At 37.7% G+C, this 21,737-nt stretch overlaps 1 protein-coding gene across 1 annotated transcript; it reads right to left on the bottom strand.

Annotated features, from left to right (window-relative positions):
- Window positions 1-411: 411 nt before the first annotated feature.
- CLDN16 (claudin 16) lies at window positions 412-21,171 on the bottom strand. The gene is made up of 5 exons (XM_045902108.2): window positions 20,904-21,171; window positions 8,966-9,068; window positions 4,659-4,823; window positions 1,809-2,000; window positions 412-1,079 (listed from the first exon to the last, which is right to left on the bottom strand). Exons 1-5 carry the CDS (start codon window positions 21,015-21,017, stop codon window positions 946-948), a joined length of 708 nt encoding a protein of 235 aa, XP_045758064.2. The 5' UTR covers window positions 21,018-21,171; the 3' UTR covers window positions 412-945.
- Window positions 21,172-21,737: the final 566 nt, after the last annotated feature.

A 21,737-nucleotide genomic window follows, 5' to 3' on the forward strand; every position in this document is an offset into this window, starting at 1 on the left:
ATGAACTCTCTGGTTTAGCTATTGTTGCTGTGGTCAAATAGTTTGACAATATATAGGCAAAATTACAGTAGTGATAAAATAATACACAGATCTCTTATGTTGCTAATGAGGAAGAAAGTCACCACTGCTCTGGTATTAATTTAGCATTTGCCTTTGACATTCCAAGTGTGGAAGGGAAACTTCTTATCTTTTTTAAATTTTTTTATTAACATATAATGTATTATTTGTTTCAGGGGTGCAGCTCTGTGATTCATCAGTCTTACACAATTCACAGCACTCACCATAGCACATACCCTCCCCAATGTCCATCACGCAGCCACCCCATCCCTCCCGCCCCCCACCACTCCAGCAACCCTCAGTTTGAAACTTCTTATCTTTAAGTTCCACCAGTGGCTGGTATATGAAGCTGCTGTTTTATTTTTTCTATTTTAACAGGGTCAGAGTAATGGTAAGGTTTGATGTACTAGCTTAAATTTCAAAGAATCATCTTCTTGAAAGTTATCAAATAACTCACTCAGATGAGAACACAAAGAATGAACCAAAAGCCAGGTAATTTGCTAAGAGGCTGTCAATCCCTTCAAAGATTAGAATCCCTGGCCTCTTTCAAAGGTTGCTTTCTAGTCTTAAAGTGTCATTTTACTTGAATATCACCATGTCACAATCTCTAACAGCAATACAGAAATCACAAACATTTGTATACCCTAGCAACCTTATCCAAAAATACAGGGCAAGTGCGTGGGGGCATGTGGAAGAGGAGGGTGGAAAGGAGGAGGGAGAATATGAGAATGACAGAAAAGGAGCAGGGATAGGAGAATCAAACTTCTTGATTAAGCTGAGCAATTAATTTAGTTGAACATAGTGAGGTCAAAATAAGTGTTCCTGGATTAACACAAACATATTGGTTGATTATTTCAGTAACGTACACGCAGACTGACGTGTGGCACTTTACACCCTTGTGTCCACAGCATACATTTTGGCAGTCTCTGTCCGAGGAGCTACGTATGACTTGGCCATGGAAACAGCTGCTGTGGAATAGGCTTTCCTCATGGAGTATGGATAGTTCCTCTCAGGTCCAACATCTGTTGGAAAGAAATAAATGTCATGATATAAAAATCATTAAGACTCTGTAAACTTTGGGGAGAAAATTTCACTTTATACATTCTTCTCATAAAAAGGCAAGGATATAAATATTCTAAGAAGGAATCATCGAAAAAGAATCCTAGAAGAAAATCAAAGATTTTCATCTGGAAAGTTATTTTTCGATTTAAAAATTAGGTGATTTCCTTTTCTCTCTCTCTCTCTCATTCTCTCTGTTTCTCTCTCTCTCTCTCTCCTCTTTCTCTCTTTCTTTTTGATGAGGAGATAGATTCTCTTGCTTTTTAAGTGATATTTTTAAAAACCCAATAGTAACACATTACATTTTTCAACAACAAGTATTTGACTTGGCTCTCAGTCTACTTCTCTATTTAACTCTAGATATAAATTTAGTAGATTGGATAAAGTTAGATATATAAAATTCTGAAAATACTGAAATCATCATTTTATATTTAAATGTTGGATATAGCTATAACTGTGGGTTTGTTTGTTGTTGTTGTTTTTTCCACCCAATATACCACTAATCAGCTAATAAGACATGATTATTGCAAATCAGTTGTCCTTGAACAACAGAAATTGTTAAAGTGTCATTTTTTTATAATAGGTAGGGATCAAGTAAGCAACATTATTTTGTGTTGGTGAGATCTGTTTCCATCGGGCTAGGAAGATTGATACAGGTGGCAAGTAAGTGTGTTATTTTATTTTGTTCTTACCTTTGAAGAGGTATAAGCAGCATGTCAGGACAGCACCAGCCAAAAAGCAACCCAGAGACCCAGCCATTCCAAGCCAACAAGACCAACCAAATTTATATTGGATGCCAAGAAATATATTGTGCAAAACCAGAGAAGAACGTTCCACATAAACATCAACAGCATACCACACTGAACCAATGATTCCTGGGGCACCTGAAAGAAAGGAAAGTTGCTAAAAATAATGCAGGCCTTTCCAAATTTAGATTCAAGGAGATCTGACCGCTACCCAAAATGCTTGGCATCATTTAGAGGGATAATAATGATTCTATGGATTTATGGACAACTCAAATTTTGGATACCTCTTCTATGTCTTCCTTTTGCTTTCTATTTTGTATCTCTTCTAAACTATATATAAGTTTATACATAAAGAGAAATACAAAGATTAAACAATGCAGTGTTCCTCTGTGTGTGTAGACTTAAAATGGTCATTGTGGTTTTCTTTAATTTCCCTCTTTCCAATGTTTTCTTAAGGGCTGTGTAAAACGAAATATGAAAAACAAAAGAAAGAACACAAAATCGAAGACAAATAATATACAGCATATGTTCATCCTCTATTGATTTTTAATTAAAAGTATATGTCTTTAAGGATATTCTATTTCTCCTCTGTCCCACCACCTAGACCCACGATTAAAGTTATGTCAGCTACATAATTAACACCCATAAGGAAACTATGCTTTTGAAGTCAATAATTTTAGTGTGTAGGGGTCAAAAACAAATAACTGGAGTAAAAACTGTCTTTATTATAAAATAAATTCTTATCTACCACCCCCACACCATGTAAGAATGAGCTAAGAAATTTTGTTCCTTTTAAACAAAACTTAATCCCCAGAATTAGTCTATCTGATAATTGGACTGGCTTGAAATGATGCCACTAGAGTCCTCTCACTTTAAAGGTATAAATTGCACGTCATTGCTTAGATGCAAGGGAAAAAGGTGGTGAACTATGGGACAAAGGCTATGTGAAAATAGTGTTCACCATTTCATTGCATTCTTTTCCCAATTGTTTAATGCAAGAACTTTAAGAAGGACCAGATCATGAACATAAAACCTTCAGATAATGGTTTAAATTACCACATATTTTCTACAATATTGCAATCTATGAGTTTAAGATGGAAATTCCTTTATGAAATTTGCAGATTATGGAAAATTATATATATACACACACATAGATAAATATATATGAAATATGTATATATTTCATACCATATGAAAATAGTATGCCATAAATATTTATAAGTAACATATCATATGTATGGCATTAGTATTTTATACATAAAATTAGTATTTTATATATAATATATATGGCATACTAGTTTCAAATGATGGTTCCAAGCCTTTGGCCATCTCTGGAAATTTAATTTTGTCATTTCTTCATCCATTCCTATAGGGATTTTTTTCATCAATTCGTTGTTTCTTTGTTTTTGTTTTAATTTAGCTTGTTTTGTTTTTTTATAAAAAATGGTATATCTAGTGATATTTCAAGAAGTATTCTGGAGCAAAATTGTATAGCATTAAATGATATTTAAATTTGTTAAATAAAACACATTGTTATATACAAAAGCTCTATGTTATTACTAGGCAGGACATGGGAATAAATGTCTTAAAAAGGAAAACTTAGTAAGTTCTTGTGACTTTTTAATACAACCTAAGGATCATCAGGCCTTGACTCAATGTGTGTGTGTAAAACTTCAGGGAAGCCCCAGTTTTGACTGTGTGATGGCTTAGGCTCTCTGCTACGTGCTTACTCTACCCACACTGGATCTTCATGACAGCAATTCAGGGTAGATAATATTACTGGGGCTTTACCTTATTTTGCAGATCAAGAAAAGGAGGCCAGTTGTTTAACTCACACATCACACGTATATATCTCCACGTTATTTATTTTATTTTTTTATTTTTTTTAAGTAAACTCTACCACCAACATGGGGCTCCAACTCACCACTCAAGATCACATGCTCTACCTACTGAGCCAGCCAGGCGCCCCTCCAAGCATTTTTAGTTCCCAAATCCCTATCCATTCCTCTTGTACTGCCTGTTGATGTTCCCATGAGCATGTGCTTCGCTAACTTTTGGCTGCTACCGTAAGAAAATGATGGTTTTCTCTCTGAGGGGTGTGCCCACTGGTTTTCGATCTTCCTGCACTTTGATTTCTTTGACAGTGTATTTTCTCCCAACTTGCATTAAGATCCTAAGAAGACATCATGTTGTGACAGAGGAAGACTAAACTGAATTTAATGACAGACCTTGCTCTTTCATCAATAAACACCATGTAAAGTGCTTCTTGACTGTTTATTAGTCATGCTTGATTTATTAGCCTTCAGGACTCCATTTATTCATCTGCTTCCTAAGTGGAGATATAATCTGCTTATTGTTACATTTATGATCAAATGGCCTGGCACATGAGAAAACTCTAACATAGGCCTTGGCACAATTAAGTTCATTGCTAAAAAGAATTGGTGGGAGTGGGTACAGGTAAGGAGGTGGTGCTTTGGGACATACCTGAGGATTTAACTTCAGGAATAATCAAAAAATAAATTATTTGAAAAATTTAGATCATTATATAACTTTTTTAAATGGTTAAAAAGTAGTTTGAGGACTTCGATAAACTTTGCTCCAGGATATTAACAAAAATTAATTATTTGATTCCATATCTGAAGTAAGTAGGGTTGGGGGATGTGCTCTTTATTCCTCCAATCTAGAAAAGCAGGTCACATATGTTCCTAAATTGAACTGCTTGACAACAAGCACCCTTCTCCTTCATCTCAAGACCATAGATGTGCTCCTCTACCCCACCACTACTGCAGAGAGTACCTGCTATTAGTAAAATGGTTCCAGCAACAAAGCAGATGCGGACTTTAATGTATGGCTCATCAGGGAGGAATTTCACACAGTCAAGACCAAGAAGCAGGGTGATAAATCCAAATCCAGCTAGAATATCTGCAGTAATCATCAATGCTCGAGTTACCACCAGCTTCACTGGAAGATCAGGGCATGTGGTTACATTGTGGTCAGAGGAAGGAAACATGTGAAGGCACACAGGTGCACCCCAAAACAGATAATCACATACATTAATACACACCCACTGTGAGAATTAGACTTCAAATTTGCATGAACATAGAATGTTTTCATAAAATGCAAAAATATCATAGATTATTGATATTATTATTTGTTTAAGCACTGATTATTACTTAGTCTTGCTGGCCCCCTATCAAAATGCCTGGCATATAGTGTGGACTAAGTAACTGTTTCCTTGTTTGTTTCCTGTTTTAGAATGAGTCTTGTTCACAAGTATTATAAGTGAATACTGAATCAAAGTAGACTATCTCTTCTGCAGAAGTTATCCCAATAAATATTTAAGAAATTACTGATCACTGCCATTTGTTTGAAGGTCTATTGAAAAAAAATATACTTTTGATAACTGGTTAAAATTTGGTATAGGGGAGCAGGATAAAATACTTCAATATGTCACTTGCCAATTCAGGCTGATGGGAGCCATCAGCAGGTTTTTAGGAGAAGGAGCTTCTGTTATTTAGTAGAAAACTATATCTAGAGGCCAGGTCATATTCTTTTTCATTGCTTCAGGTGGTGACCCTTCTTGGCCGACATTCCATATTAACCCTTTAACCTTGCACTGCCAACTGAGCAAAATTGAAAACTATGGCCACATGAGAGTATATGATATAAGGTCCAGGGAAGAGGATATAGGGTAAACAGAATGGAATAGTAGCCGTCATCATCTGCAATGGAAGCATCCTCAACTATGAAAACCTCTTGAGCTGTGACTCCCAGTAATGCTAAATTTTGAGCGCCTGGTGGCTCAGTCAGTTAGGTGTCTGCCTTCCACTCAGATCATGATCTTGGTCTTGGGAAAGAGTCCAGTATTGGGCTCCCTGCTCAGTAGGGAGTCTGCTTCTCCCTCTACCTCTCCCCACTGCTCGTGATCTCTCTCTCTCATGCTCCCTCTCTATGAAATAAATAAAATCTTTAAAATATAAATTAAAAAAATAAAAATAGGAAAATTTTGTCACAAATGGAAAGTTAATTATCCTATGTCAAAGCTACTACTATTTTAGCCACTAGAGGAGTGACACGATTTATTTTTTTGATAGTACAGTAATTATGTTTTATTTTCATAGTGATTTTGGTTTCCGTGCATTTTAAATAATTTTTCCTCAGTGGTAAGATAAATTTAGGGTTTATTTAGCAATAGGTTGCTTATAAAAGGTGGCCAATTTATTTAAAATAAAAAAATACTTTTGGGTCACCTGGATGGCTCAGTCAATTAAGCGTCTGCCTTCAGCTCAGGTCATGGTCCCAGGGTCCTGGGATCAAGCCCTGCACTGGGCTCCCTGCTTGCCAGGGAGTCTGCTTCTCCTTCTCCCTCCGTCTCTCCCTGCAGCTTGTGCTCTCTCTGTTGCTCACTCTCTTTCTCAAATAAATAAATAAAATCTTTTAAAAAATACTTTTATGATCCATCTAAGAGAGGAAATCGATGCATAAAATCAGCTTCTACCTGTTTTGTTTTTTTTTTTTTTTTAAGTAGTCTCCATGCCCAGTGTCGAGCCCATTATGGGTCTTGAACTCACAACCTAGAGATCAAGACCTGAGCTGAGATCAGGAATCAGTCACTTAGCTGACTGAGTCACCCAGGAGCCCCAACTTCTACCTGATTAATAGGTGAATATTTAAGATCTTAAAATGTGGCATTATTTCAAACAATTTAGACTTAAATTTCTAATTTAGGCCAAATCGAAAGCCTATTTCGGAAAGAGAAAAATATGTAACTAGGTGATAACAGTTTTTATATTTCAACAATCTTCTTGAACCTCAAATAATATATACAAGTGGGTTTCCTACTCAGCACCCCAAACCAAGCAGTTCCACACTTTGGAGTGCCTTCCTTAAACATTTTTAAGTCCCCTTTTAGAACCTGGGTCCAACAAGGCCAGGATTGCTATCTGGATGGGATGCCCTAAAATCATGGCCCTGGTTTTCCCCTCTCCAACACTTAATCCCATACAAAGTGTGATTCTTTCTTTCTTTCTTTCTTTTTCTTTCTTTCTTTCTTTCTTTCTTTCTTTCTTTCTTTCTTTCTTTCTTTCTTTCTTTCTCTCTTCCTTTTTTTTTCTTTCTTTCTCTCTTTCTTAGATTTATTTTATTTATTTATTTTTTTATTTGTGAGAGAGGGAGAGAACAGGGAGAGGCAGGGGGAGAGGGAAGGAGCAACTTTAGCAGACTCCTTGCTGAGCTCAGAGCCCAACATGAGGCTTAATCCCAAGACCCTGAGATTGAGACCTGAGCCAAAACCAAAGTCGAACCTTAACTGACTGTACCACCCAGGGGCCCCCAGAGTGTGATTTCTGATGCTCTGTGGAACTCCCAGACTCATGCCTATGGTGTCATCCAGTCAGCCCCATGGCCAGCCCAGTTCCAAGAGGGCAGCTCTACAGGCAGATGGCTAATGCTAACCGCCAGGAATTTCTTTCTGGAAATTGTCTGAGATCTGGCTGCTAGAATAATGTTAAATATTCTGATTTGGGGACAGAGTATTCAACAAGAGTCCTGAAAAAAAAATTGTCTGGGTCTGTATACCCTAGGTCTACAGAACAATGGAAAAAGTTATCAAATTGTGATTCTATAAAAGATACCAAAAACTAAAACTGAAATCTCACAGGTAATATCCTAACTTAGAGGGCATAGTTATGTTATTTTCTTAGAATAGTTTCATCTCTGTTGTGTCTAAGCATATGATAGAATTTTTTAAATAAAAGTAATGAATCTTTAGCATATTATTTGAAATTAATAGGTAAGAATATATTTAAAAAGCTGAGATAGTATAGGCAAATGATTAAAAAAAGAAATATTAAAATATAAACAGCAGTTTTCTCTGTGCTGTAAGCTTATGAGTGATTTTCTGTTATTCTTGCATAAATGTACATAACAATATTTAGAAGTTTGAATTTTTTTTTTTTTCTTGCTCTCACCATAGGACTAAATTTCTGGAATAGCCTAGTGTCCACATAAACTTACACTCTTATTGACCAAATCATGCTTCTTTGTAGGTAGAATTAGGTTAGCCCAAGGAGGGTAAAAGAGAAAGAATTAAGAGGCCCTAAAGAAAATGAAATATGGGCCTTAGGAATTAGATTAAAGAACACTCAAATCCTGAATAGCAGAAGATATTTTCAACCACTGCTCCTTTTAAGTGCTTATCCCTGGACTGAACTAGCTGTCGAGGGGAAAAGTCACATTCCCAGGGTTTGCTTTTCATTTATCTTGAGAAAAGAAATTGCCATTCTCTGCTATACCTCATCTTATGCTTTGAAGGAGACCGAAACCAATTAGCTTTAACAACAGCACCCGTATTTCTTGGCATGACTGGATGCTCTAAATAAATAAATAAACGCTATGGAGAAAAACTGAGAGAATCAATGACAACACTTTTAATTTACGAAATCTCTTTATTTCATAGAAACGTGGGTCTTGCTAATACCTGATTAAAATTTAAAGCTAAAGGTCGGGAAGATGAAGGAGCTGGTTCTACCCTACCTGCTAACCCTGTGTACACTGATTTTTTTTCATTCCCTGATCCCTGTCTGTGTGTCTCTCTTTACCTATCTATCTCCATGTCTGTTTTTCTGTTTCTCTGTCTCTGCCCCTCTACTTCACCTTCTCTCTTTCTCAGAAAATCTCCCGTTGAATTACTGTAAACTTCTTATTTGACTTAGGTCACAGCTAAAAGACATCTCTGAAATACTTTTCATCTAATCTGTGGATTCTAATCCTCAAATCACAACACCCTGAAGAATTCATTTCAATTTAAAAAGTGTTTAAGTCTACTTTGTGTAAGACATTCTGCCAGGCCCTTTGGGAGAGCAGAGATGAATAAGTTAATATTTTTACCTTAAAGGAATGTATAAATACATGGAAAAAGATAAAATATGCTCGAGATGTTTCAATTCACATTTCTGAAGTAAACTAAATGTTTTAATCGAAACATCTAAAATTAGACAGAACTTTACCATAGACGGTAGAAAATAAAAATACGCAATGGAAACCCAAGTTCAGCGTTGTTTGGTACCCCGTCCCTGGCAAAGGGGTTGTCTACGCATACATACGGGGGTGTTCGGCAAGGATGGAATCGTATTCGTCGCAGGTGCGGATCCCATCAAAAGCATTCGTGACACACTCCCACCAGAGGCCTCGGCATTTTGTGCTCACCTAGATGTTGGAGAAGACACCATGTGAAACGACTCGCGCAGACACCCTCCAGCTCCCCTCGATCAAAGGAAGACCTTGGCTGTTGTGCGTTTGATAGTAAAGTCAGGGGCTGCAAGCGTGATCGGAATTTCATTTACAACAAACACAGTGTTTTAGGGTATTTTCCCTTAAGCACTAATAGCTAAAGGCTTTCCCCACAGGGAAATGAATTCACTTCCTGACTGGGGGGTTGGGGCCGCGGGCAGGGGGTGTGGTGCTCAACATAGGTAAAATCACAATTACATATATGCAAATGTTTGTGGCTGGTTCCATCGTGGAGTCGCAGTTTAACATGGAGACAGTTCTTGGCTTTCCTGTGCTGACATTTGTTCATCAATCAATCAATCAATCAATCAATAATCAGTCCAACAATGGATGCTAACTTTGACATCCTGAGTCTGTTAAGAATGTACATTAATTTTTGCTCACCATAAACACTGAGTTCCATGAAGAAAGTTGTTATTATATATGAAGTTCATAAATTTACAATAATTGCCAAAGAAAGCTATACCTAAAGAAAACGGTAAATCAAATATGAAGACCCACAACTTCTTCCTCCTTGCTCCACTGACACACTACAAATGTTTAAGCTATGAGATGGATGTGAACAAATTAAGAATTAACTTCATACAATCTGACAGCCGTAAACCACTTTTACTTAGAAACTCTGTGCTGGTGATTCTAAGTGTGCACCTAGAGCTCAAAGATACCAGTGTCCTCAGCCTTTCCCTGCTTTATCTATAAGCTGCAAGTCACAATAGATTTCTTAAAATTGTAAACATGCCAACGGAAAATAGTTTCAAATATTCCTGACACAGCTCATGCATATGGAACAGAGCTAATATGATTGTTTGTCTTGATTCAATTACAGATTCACATTACCTGGGAATTCTGGGAATACTTTAGTAAAATTTAACCAAGAATTATCTTGGAAAAGAAAAACTTAAGTTTTTTCCTTAAAGAAAGAATAAACAACAAAGTGGGAAGAGAAATGCAAAAGCAGGGAGATCATAACTGGTGTGAAGAAAGAAAGAAGGAACATAGAACACTTTGATCTGCAAAAGCAAACCGTATCAGGGAATATTTGTGCTTTGAAACTCTCTGCTCTGTGTTCTGCCTTGAAGCTGTGTTGTGAGCCAGATAAAATTGCACTGCTTGCCACTCAACCACAAATTTTAATGTGCTTCTATTACCACTTTATATGTAAAATACTCTTAATTGGTAATAATTTTAAAAATCTACATGGAGTCTATACTATGAAGCAGTTACTACTTAAGTATATGATGATCTCACTTACTCCTTAAAGGATCCCGTGAGATATCAATTATTCTCAGCTATTTTACAAATAAGGAGAATGAGGCACAGGAAAAGTAAGTGATAACCCCAAGAAAGCATAGTTAATAAGTGGAGGAGATAGGACTCAAATGCAGCTGTCTGTGTGTTTGGTCTTAAGCACTGCAGTATACTTAAAAACCCGTTTAAAAAAAATTCCAAATTCATTTCAGGCTAGCATTGGAAATTGGAAGATAGCTTTGAGTGAAGTGTTAAGCCCTAACTTTAACATCATCCTATGGCTATTATTCTACAGAACCTCACTTTGGCTTACTCCTCCTAAGGTTAAATCTGAAGGGATGTTTTGGAGTTTGGGAATATTATCTGCCTAAGGAAACACAGGGACCAAAAATTTAACAAAGAAGGTCCACCTTGTGAAATTTAACGTATCAATTTCTAAAGAAGGATGTGAACATCTCAAGTTAGATATGCATGCAAGTTAAGCAATGGTTAAAAAAGTAATAGACTTTTGGATGGAACTAGAGGGTATTATGCTAAGTGAAATAAGTCAATCAGAGAAAGACAAGTATCATATGATCTCACTGATATGAGGAATTTGAGAAACAAGACAGGATCATAGGGGAAGGGAGGGAAAAATGAAACAAGACGAAACCAGAGAGGGAAACAAACCATAAAAGACTCTTAATCTCAGGAAACAAACTGAGGGTTGCTGGAGGGGAGGTGGACGGGGGGATGGGGTGGCTGGGTGATAGACATTGGGGAGGGTATGTGCTATGGTGAGCACTGTGAATTGTGTAAGACTGATGAATCACAGACCTGTATCCCTGAAACAAATAATACATTATATGTTAATAAAAAAAAAAAAGAAAAAAAGTAATAGACATTTAATCTAAGTTGATACTAATTACGTGTGTTGTATCCTTGGGCAAGATCTTACTTTTTTTGAGCCTCAGTCTTATTTGTATAAAGGAAATGGTGCTAAGATAGTTATGAGAATCAAAATTACAAACACATAATATAAATGATTTGCTCATAAATGATCTTAGTAAAGTACTTAAACATTATAACAACCTGAATAGTGACTGTGTTCAACATTACTAAGGGTTATATAAGAGAAGAAAGGTATATATAATAGGTTGAATGATGGCCCCCCAAAAGATGTCCATGTCCTAAGTCCCAGAACTTATGTTTGTGACCTTTACTGGAAAAAGGGACTTTACGTATGTAACGAAGTTAGGGATCTTGAGATAAGGAGATCATCTTGGATTACGAGGGTGGGCCCCAAATCTGATGACAGGTGTCTTGATGAGAGACTACATAGAGCAGGAGGCAATGTGACCACAGAGGCAGAAATTGGAAGTGATGTGGCCATAAATCAAGGAATGCCGACAGCCCCCAGCAGCTGGAAGATGCAAGGGATGGATTCTCCTCTAGATACTTCAGAAGGAGTGCAACCCTGTCAACACCTTGCCTTCAAACCTCTGGCCTCCAGAACTTGGAGAATAAATTTCTCTTGTGTGAAGCCACCAAATTGTGGTAATTTGTTATGGAAGCCGTAGGAAACAAATACAGTAGAGATGATTGGTAGGGAACTATTATACCATAATAGAAAACAGGCCTTCTCATAGCTTATTGCCCTTCAGTCTCTCAATTAACAGGAGCATACTGCATCCAGTTTATTCCAACTTGAGCCAGGTTATGCAGACTTGAAATCACTGCTCTACAATTGAACAGTGACTGTCCACAGTTCCTGCTGTCTAACAGCCACTAAAACAAGCCAACCAACCCACCGTGGTATTTCTCATTACATATGAGCTTCTTTAGAAAGGAACCTGAGATATATACACTAAAAAAAGAGTCTCTTGGCAAAATAATCCAGCAGTGGTGTCATTTTCAAGGCTATTGATCATTTACCTGCAATGACCATATTTAGAAAAGCAATGAGCTCATTAGAGGAAACAAGGAATCCAATTTCATTAGGTATTAATGCTCTGGGGCACACTATGAGATTGCTTGGTATTCACACTTGGTTAAGGTACGTGAGAATAGTGGCTGTAATTAACTAAACTTCTGTGTTAATATAGCACTTACTGGAGACACCCTTAAAGGTGCCTTTGTGCACAAAAGACAAGGTTAAAAGATTTTATGTTATTTATCATATTTAGGAAAGCCCTTCCTTGTCTGTAATATATAATCTTCACAACGTATCCCTGTGTTATACAATGGCTTATTAGCTTATTAAGAACTTCCTAAAAGGCAAGTAAATCTAAATTCTTAAAAGTTTTAAGACAAGGTTCTGTTTAAAAAGCAGACTGAGGCTTAAAATATTATGGTTAACCTTTCTTAAAGGGCAAAAATGCAAAATGTTAACTAATAATTCTTATCTTACAGGGTCATTCAAAATAGAAGATTCTAATTTTAAGCTTACTCTTTTCACATGCAATTTATGCATTAATAAATATAGATAATGATACAATAGGAATTTCTACATTATTTCAATGAAAATCTATTAATCCTGAAGCAAGGAACAGATTATCTCAATGGGGAGAGCTCAGTTTATCCAAGATGTAACAATAAAAATACAAGTCACAAAGATGGGGCCAGCATAAGTCTCTTGATATTAATTACTTGCAATAGTAAAACATAGAGATCTTACAGAACAGTCCAGATTTCTGGCTTCTGTTGGAAACTTGGTCCTTCTGGCCACCTGGACTCCTCAGTCCCACATAACAACAATTAGCAGCAGCTGAGTGGCTACTCCTGTTAGGTGGGGCTTGTGCTCACAGGTTCCTCAACCCCCTACCCAGTCTGCCTCTCTCATGGATGTTGACTACCCAGTTCCTAACAGCATGTAACTTTCCTGCTCCTGGTGTATAATAATGAGAATACCTTCCTTTGCCTTCAAATTGTCAAATTTCTACCTTTCATTCAAGTCTCACTTCAAAGATATTCTTTCCTCCATGAAGTTCTCCCAGTTTCTCTAGCTGGAGTTAATTTCTTCTTAGATCATACCATAATTTGTTCATATTCTATAGTATTTACAATATAGCCTTATTATTTTATGTACATTTATGTACATCTGTCTCCCATGTCTATCTGTTGTCATCTTTCAAACTTTATTCATTGAGTGTCTGTCATGCGTCAGGCAATAGACTAAGGAAATGCTGGGGATACAGCAGGGACCAAGGCACGTGTGACACCTTGTTTCAAGGAGCTTACAGACCCTCCTGCTTGGAACATAATAGATGCTCAATAGATGTTTATTGAAAAAAAAAGTAGGTCAATTTTTCAAATCCACACACATTAACTCTCATTTGAACTCTAGCTGATACACTATACACATAGTCAATGCTTAATATGTGCTTTTGACTTGACTGAATAGACAAAACAGCTGAATCCGGGAGTCAGAGAACTATTACCTAGACTACAGAGTTTATACTGACTTGCTGTCCACCTGGACCGTATCTACTCACCTGGCTCTGGGAAGTATTTACCGTAGGACTCAGGATGAGCAGGATACCACTCAGAAAAACTTTAGGAACCTGTATTAACCATGACTCTTCCCCATTGAATTTACAGTATCCTAAATTAGCTCCTTAATCCTGGGATTTCTTATTCTGATCTCTTTAGAAGCCTTCCATTAAGGCTTCTCTATCCTAGTCTTTGCCAATTTTTCTTTCCTTATCACTCCGGAAATATTTACAAGCAGCAACACACAATTTTGCCTATATTGTCTTGTTTCCTGTAGTTCTGGATGTGTTTGTCTTGCCTCCAAGTATTTTATCTATCTTTTGAGAATTAGAGAAACTTTAAAATACTTTAATTCATTGGCATTTATTTTTCACCAGCTACGTGGGAGAAAAAAAAATATATATATATATACAAACACACACACACAATAGGCTTAGTAAATATTTATTGTGGGCTGACCACTGTCAAGTAAGATTTTTCTTTGCCAATATGCATTAGGTTATAAATGTATATGCAGTGGGATGTATGTGTAAATATAATACATATAGGAGGAAGTATGCATAAACCAAAAGAACAGTAAAATAAGTCATGAAGATATATTATTTTAAAAACCACCTTGCATCCACATACTAGAAGAATTTATGCATTTCACATCCCTGTTGCTGTTCTTGTGCTAATGTACTTGAACACTGAAGATGCAACTTATCTCTTTCTAGTATTTAATTAAATACATTTATTAAGATGCAAAAGGTTTAATACTATAGTAAGTAGCCTGTTTTACTACTATGACTTGAAACAATTTCAATTTTAACATGAAAGGCATTTGAATTTTTTATACTACAATTCTGAACTTTTATTTGAATACTTTATATTATTTTTCTTGCTATACCGGCTCTAAAAGAACTCAAAACGGGTATTTATAATGATAAGGAAGCAAGATTAAAATAAGCATAATAGATATTTCCTTTCCTCTCCATTTAGGTGCCATGAATTTATTTGCTAAACTACATTTGGTTTAGTTCTGCCTGCTTATTTGTGGAGGACTGGCTAGAGGTATAAATGGCAAGAATGAGATAATGCATACTTACTAGGTAAAATATCATTTTTGTGGCCTTCATGGTTATATGACCTAATTTACGTATTTAAACTATGTAAATATTTTAACATTTATTGTTGAATTTGTTTAAGTCACATATTTAATCATTTTAGAACGCTTATGAGAGCGTGGTATCACAACTTGGCAATGGCGAGTGCATCGGTTGTGGCAGATCACAATGTACATGGAGTGAATGACAATAAAATATTCATTTATTTTTTCTCTCTCCTTTTCTTCATTTCTGTCTTTATTTGAAGCACCAGGCAGAAAAGCTTTATTCTCTGGGCCAGAATGCACTCTTCACCAACCTTATTATACCTCCCAGGGAATTAGATTTTTATTCCTATCTTATGAAAAAGAGGAACCAAACCCATATCTTGAAAGAAGTTTAAATTGTAGTAAGATAAAAAATCTTGCCTGGGTAAAGGTGGTGGTCTCCCCACAGAGATACTTCTCATTTATGGTTCAGTGTGTGATTTCCAAAGATCACTTCATGTTATAGTTCATTCATGTATTCATTCTTTTCATAAATATGCCAAGTATCTTAATATGTGCCCAATCGATTCATGTGAATCACAAGTTCCCATGATTTGGAAGTTGGTGCTGGGTATGGTAGGAGATCATGAGATGAACGAGAGAATATTTGCAGCTGCCAGGGGCTGCTGAAGGAGTTCACAATGAGCCGAAAAGTAAAACTAGTATATAAAAAATCAGAGTAGATACTAGGTATAATAATTTTAATATTTATTTTATGTCTGAAACAACGTAGTGTCATTAATGTAATTAGAAATCCCAGGGGAGAAGCAGGTTATGGGGGTAAAGTAAATCCAAATATTAGAAACCTGCATTTGAAGTAATAAAATTTTAATCATAAGAGTGCTTGGTATATAGCAAGTTCTCAGTAAATAATTAACACAAGATTAACTGAAAACGGATTAATCTTGTGAAAACATTCTTTCCTCCTGATAATTGAAAGACCAGTAACTTTATGAAGAAACTGTTTTTTTATTTCAGTGTGGATAATGAAGAATTACATATCTTCTAAATTAGTCAACATATTAACAATATTATTAATTCACAATTTATTTTTCTTTTTAAAATGTATACAATGGGTAACTTATGCTATTTTGTCTCTATTGTCTGCCTTCTTCCCTGGTGAGACAAAAAGGGAACAGTCATTAAGTATAAAAATGGGCAACCCACAGCTCAGAGAAGTAAACAAAATTTCTCCAAGAGAATCAATAATGAAAACAGGAATAGAACTTAAATCTCATATCTCTCCCTTCAGTGAACATTATACAAAATGTCATCTCCTCCTCCAGAACAAAAACAAAACAATAAACTGCAAATAGACAATAATATATCTCTTGTTTATTGACTGATTTGTATTTGCGCAGTATTGTGGTAAATGCTTTAGATACACAAGCTCATTTAATCCTCACAGACTTATGATGTGCCTATTATTATTCTTTTACAGAAGAGGAAATATACTTTATAGCAATTCAAATGTCTGCAATTTAAATGCATACAGGTATTGCCTGGCAGTGTGGGATTTAATCTCAGGTCCTCGAACATCAAGTCCACCCTGTGAACTTCCTCACTGTAAAGCGTTCTTTCCTGACCCTCTTGAGGTGCTGTATCATAATCTAAATGAGGAAAAAATAGTGGGATGGTCCAGGGACATTGCTGCTTGATGACTTCTGTATAGAGATTAGTTTTCCTCCATTTAATTTCTTGGTGAGTAACTCTACCATTCTTCCAATTGCCTAAAAGCAGTAAAGTGGATTTCAGCCTTGACTTCTCCCCCAAATCAGCTTCTTGCCCCACATGCAACTATCAGTCCTATTGATTATAGTTCTTTAGAGCTTCCCATATCTTCACACATCTCGCTATGCTTGCTGCCTCAATAGTCCAGACCACCATCGCTTCCCTTCTGTTCTATGGCAAAGACCTCCCAGTTAGTCTCCCTACACTTCATTTACCCATTCTCACCATTCCCCACAAGTAGCTAGAATAATCGATCTTTGTGAAACTCATGCATTTGTTTGTTTTCAGTGAAGCACCTTTCTCTACTGAGTAAGATCTAAGATTTTACGTGAACCAAAGCCTTTGATGACCAAGCTCCTATATACTCCTCCCTATACTGGAAATTCTTACCATGCTGAGACAGTCTAAAGCCACAAATACTGCTCTTACCTGGATCTCTGCCCATACTCTTTCCTGTGCTTGGGATACTCTCCACTTCTCCCTCACCCACCTATTCTTCAAGTCCTAGTTTAGGTATTTCTTCTTCTGGATTGCCTTTACTCATTATCTGAGATTGGGAGAGCTGGCCACTGGGAGTTGTTTGTTATGATGGCACTTGTGACGACATACTGTTATGCTCTGTTCACTTGTCTGTCTCTGCCAGCACGCTAGGAGTAACCTAAAGTAGATCCAGGTTGCATCTTCCTTCCTAACCTGTACCCACCACAGCACCGGGTGCACAGAGGTATCAGTCAGTATTTGTGGAATGAAGGGAGATAGAAAGAAAAGAAAAGAAAAAAGGAGAGAGAAGGGGAAGGAAACAGAGATTAAGGAAAAATGAGTGGAAAGAAAAAGTAAGGAGAGGAAGAGCATAAGGGATAGAGGAGAGAGGGAAGGAAACAGGAAAAAAGGAGGGAGGAAGAAGGGGAAAAAAGGGGATAAAGGGAAGGACAGGAAGAAGAAATAAATAAGGAGACAAGGAGGATGGGAAACAGGAAGGACGGGTGTATGAAGTTACAGGGAAATTGAGAATGTTCGCCCTGGATTCCTAGTGGAAGTTTCAGGGGGAGGCTGTAGACACCATCGGTCCTTTAGTGACGGGCCACATCTCTGGGATTGCAGACCAGTCATAGTCAAGGAGTCCTGGTGTTATTAAAGAATGTGAAGACTGAGGAAGGACTTTGAAACAACGCAGTTTACTTCCTCTTATAATTGAAGAAACTGAGCTGAAGACTGAGCTGGGTCTTGTTCAATGGAAGACAGTTAAAATGCAAACACAGGCTGGAATAATCTTAAAGCCCAAGTTCTGTCCACCATGTGATCTTCCCAGACATACAGGAAAATCAGTAGTGAAGGAGCAGGCTGGGGCCTCAGGGCCACTATCCCCGGGTCGGGGCTGCACACAGTGCCATCCCTGGGCCATTTCTATTTTTCCTAACATTTTTACTTCATGCAAAGAACTTCCCTCTTCAAGGGAGGCCTGAGTAAGGCAAAATAATATTTTATACTATTTTGAGTGTTCTGTAGTAAGACAAAAGAATATTTGAGCTCTTTCTGCCTCGTGGCCCTGGTTATTCACCTTAATCCTCTAACAAGCCCTGAGCTTTTGCTCATTCTTTACTTTTGCCATGTGTCCTCTGGTCTGCAAGTCCCCTGCTGCCATTTCTACCTTTTGAAATCCTTTGCATCTTTTGGAGGCTTTGCTCAAATGCCTTTTCCTCCCTGAGGCCTGCTTCAACGTCCCCAACAGTTCATAGTAATTCTATCTTCTTTGCTCCAATGGTATATTGTTCATTTCTTTCTCAAATATGAACTGGCCTATGCCTTTCATTATAGTGTCGTGTATATCTTTTTTCCTCACTAAATGTCTGCTCCTGGAAGGCAGGACCCACTCTCGCTTTATCTCTGCCTCCCCTAGTAGGACTAGTGTAGTACTTTTTAATACGCCATACATTTCGTATTCGTTATGTTGAATTGAACTGTAGAATCTATTTTCCAACTCTGATGCCTGCATCACCCTAGAAGGTTAACAAAGCTAACAAAGCTAAAAATTCATAATACTCCTTTGTGTTTAAATACTCCACAGGTAGGCTTTTTTTTTTTTTAAAGCACTTTTGTTGTGTCAACTTTTGTCCAATAGTTGTTTAAAGTGAGCTGTTAATAGGAACCAAAGATGATACATCCATAAGGAAGGAAGCAAGGAGAGAGAATAGTAGAGTTGAGACAGTGATTATCAAAACCCCCAAATCTGTGGATAATTGTATGCCTTTATATACTGGCCAATTGGGGGAGCAATTATTACAAGAGATCCATGTCCCTTTAAAAATATTGATAAATAAAGAGATGGTAGGAGAGAAGAGGCCTAATTTGTTTCAGGGTTTTTGTTCTAAGGTGGAGGCTTCTTGGGATATGTTTGTGGAATACATTTTAGGTATGAGAAATAGGAAAGAAGCTAAGAGATACTAACTCTTGTCCAAGGCTAGCAAGGATTTACTCGAGGTGAATAACCTGGGCTGCTCATTCCATTCATTTTAACTAACAGTGCTCTTGCACACAGCAGATGGCAAAGTGGTTGGATACTGAAATCAAAGCAAGAAGGCCCTTTAAATGCCAGGACTCTCAATCTCTCTCAGCAAGGTCTGACCCTTTCTAAACTTCCATTTCTTATCGAGTGAAGTTAGTAATGTTTGTCAGCTTGAGCAGAAAGATTTTCAAATTGTTTTAGAAAATATTTTAACAGTGCTTTTAGATGAGGTTTTGCATATTTGTAAAAAATGACTTTTGAGTGTGCTCTAGTTCAATATATTTCTAAATTAATCTCCGGCTACTGGCAATCCAGGCTGCAGGGCTAATGGCAGAAGACTTCTTTATCTGTGCTTTTCTCTGAGCACTGTTCAAAGGGCGCTCTGTGTCTCCTTCACCACTTATATGCACAGCCAGATAAAATACATCACTGGACTCGTATATAGCAGACATCCTTTGCAGTGATTCAATTCTATCACAATTTTCAGAAACATAAATTTCTGGCTCTAAAGAAGCATTTATAACTAACTCTGTTGGTTTTGAAATGCCATGTAGAAGCCAGAGGAAAATTAAAAGCAAAATAAAAATAATAAATGCAAAAATAATACACATCAAAATAGAAAGATTATTACTTTCCGTTTCTAACTCCAACTTGGGAGTCTGATAAATAAAATTAGGGGGAAAAATATATGAAGTAGCTCTTGGGTATCTTTCCTAAACTTCACAGAGGTGACATTACAGCATTTGTTAGAATAAATTGTTCCCCTCAGGATGTACATAAGAGAGCAGATTGGGTTGCTATATAGTCTTTGAGTTCCTGATACATTGTTTCTTTTTCTTACCCACACTTTCTGAAGCCTTACTAATGAATAGTACCTGATTTTGAAGATTAGATTTTTACTCAGTTCTACCTTTCTCAGATTCCTCTAGCCACAGGAAATTATTACAAACTTCAAAATTGCTTCTTTCTGAGCTTCTCCAGTAAGAAAAATAAGATGCTTCAGATCTGAACCTCTCACTCATTTCTTACATAGCAGTTGGCTTCCAAGAGCAGCTTATTTTTGAGAGGGTTTTGTAAATCCTTATCTGTCCCCGGTACTTCAGGGCCCACTGGAAAGACTTGCTCTCCCTCCGAGTACTTGTTCCTACTTGGAAACTCCTTAAAATAACATTTTTTTCTCTTGCATAGTAATTGGGTAAGTTTGATATACCTTGAGTTTGATTACTCAATTTCTTACATTATCACTGCTTAAGAGAGGCTCTCGTGCTACTCATAATCAAGATTAGAAAGTGTTTGGTTGTCAGAAAGGGTGTCACTGGAATGTTATTCAATTTAGCATCGGCAGCAGGGGAAGAGGTGAGTTTCAGGAGGACTCAGTGACTGGGGTTATGTGATTACCTTTATGTGAATTCATCCTGCTGAAGAAAGAGGGGTTATTCAGTTACCTCATCTATAAAATGGGATAACAACACCACCTACCTCATAGATTAGCTGTGATGATTAAATGAGCTAATAAGGTAAGACTCAGCAAGTAGTAAATAAGGAGTAAGTCCGTCCATGTTGGCTATTATTTCTTTCATTAGTCCTGGTAAGTGTCCTGAGACAGTGGGACTGAGAGAAAATTCGGACAGGCTTGGGTCAGAAAAAGAAGGTGCTGACTTCTTACCTCCAGGGAATCGTCAGCATTCACCATCCAACAGTCTGTCCAGGTGGCCACAACCAAGAACCCAGTAGAGAAAAAGGCAAAGAAGCAGGCGACGTACTGAAGAAGATCCCTCATTTTAGCGAGGAGCCTGTCTGGAAGGGCCACATGGGCAGCTGCCTGCCCCGGGCCCACTCAGGTGGCTGGAACGCTGTCAGGCTTCCGAGCTTCTGCTACCTGGGGATGGGAAAACGCCAGGCTTTTACTTTTCCTCACAGCCCACTGCAGACGTCTTAAGTTGTGGTCAGAGTAATGCGAACAGGCTGTGACCCACAGAGGGGTCCTGGAGGTCACTATCCAAAGCACCCAGCTTCCAATCAGAAGCCAGGTCAGTGAAAGGGCTGAGTGTGTTTTGGGTGGGGGAGAAAAGGAGACCTGGTAACATTTTCTGCCCAGACTGTGGGCTGATGTCAGATGATGGTCACCCGAGGCACGTGCCAGGGCCAAGACGGAGAGAAAGAAGAAGGGTCACACCCCATGCTGACGCCTGTAAGCTGATCTTTCTCAGGCCCTCGGGGGAAAGTGAGCTATTCTCCTCCCCCGCTCCGTAAGGAGGCTACATGGTTGACTGCGTGCTATTTTATTATGAGGACTATTTTAATATGCGTTGACTACCTTAGACAGACAGGCCACTGGTGCAACTATGCCAAACAAGTGCTAGCTCCAGGGAGTTTGCATTCCATGGTACTGGGCAGAACAGCCCCTTGAAGGGGTTCCAGCACCTGGCCCCAGGTGGAGCCACGGCTCCTAACCTCTGGGCACCACAGGGTGGGAGGGACGACGTGAGCATTTTCATCC

The sequence above is a fragment of the Mirounga angustirostris genome, unplaced genomic scaffold (genome assembly GCF_029215605.1).
Source record: "Mirounga angustirostris isolate CCGP_5_RB_7025 unplaced genomic scaffold, mMirAng1.0.hap1 SCAF_1, whole genome shotgun sequence".
In the NCBI taxonomy this organism is placed as follows: domain Eukaryota; kingdom Metazoa; phylum Chordata; class Mammalia; order Carnivora; family Phocidae; genus Mirounga; species Mirounga angustirostris.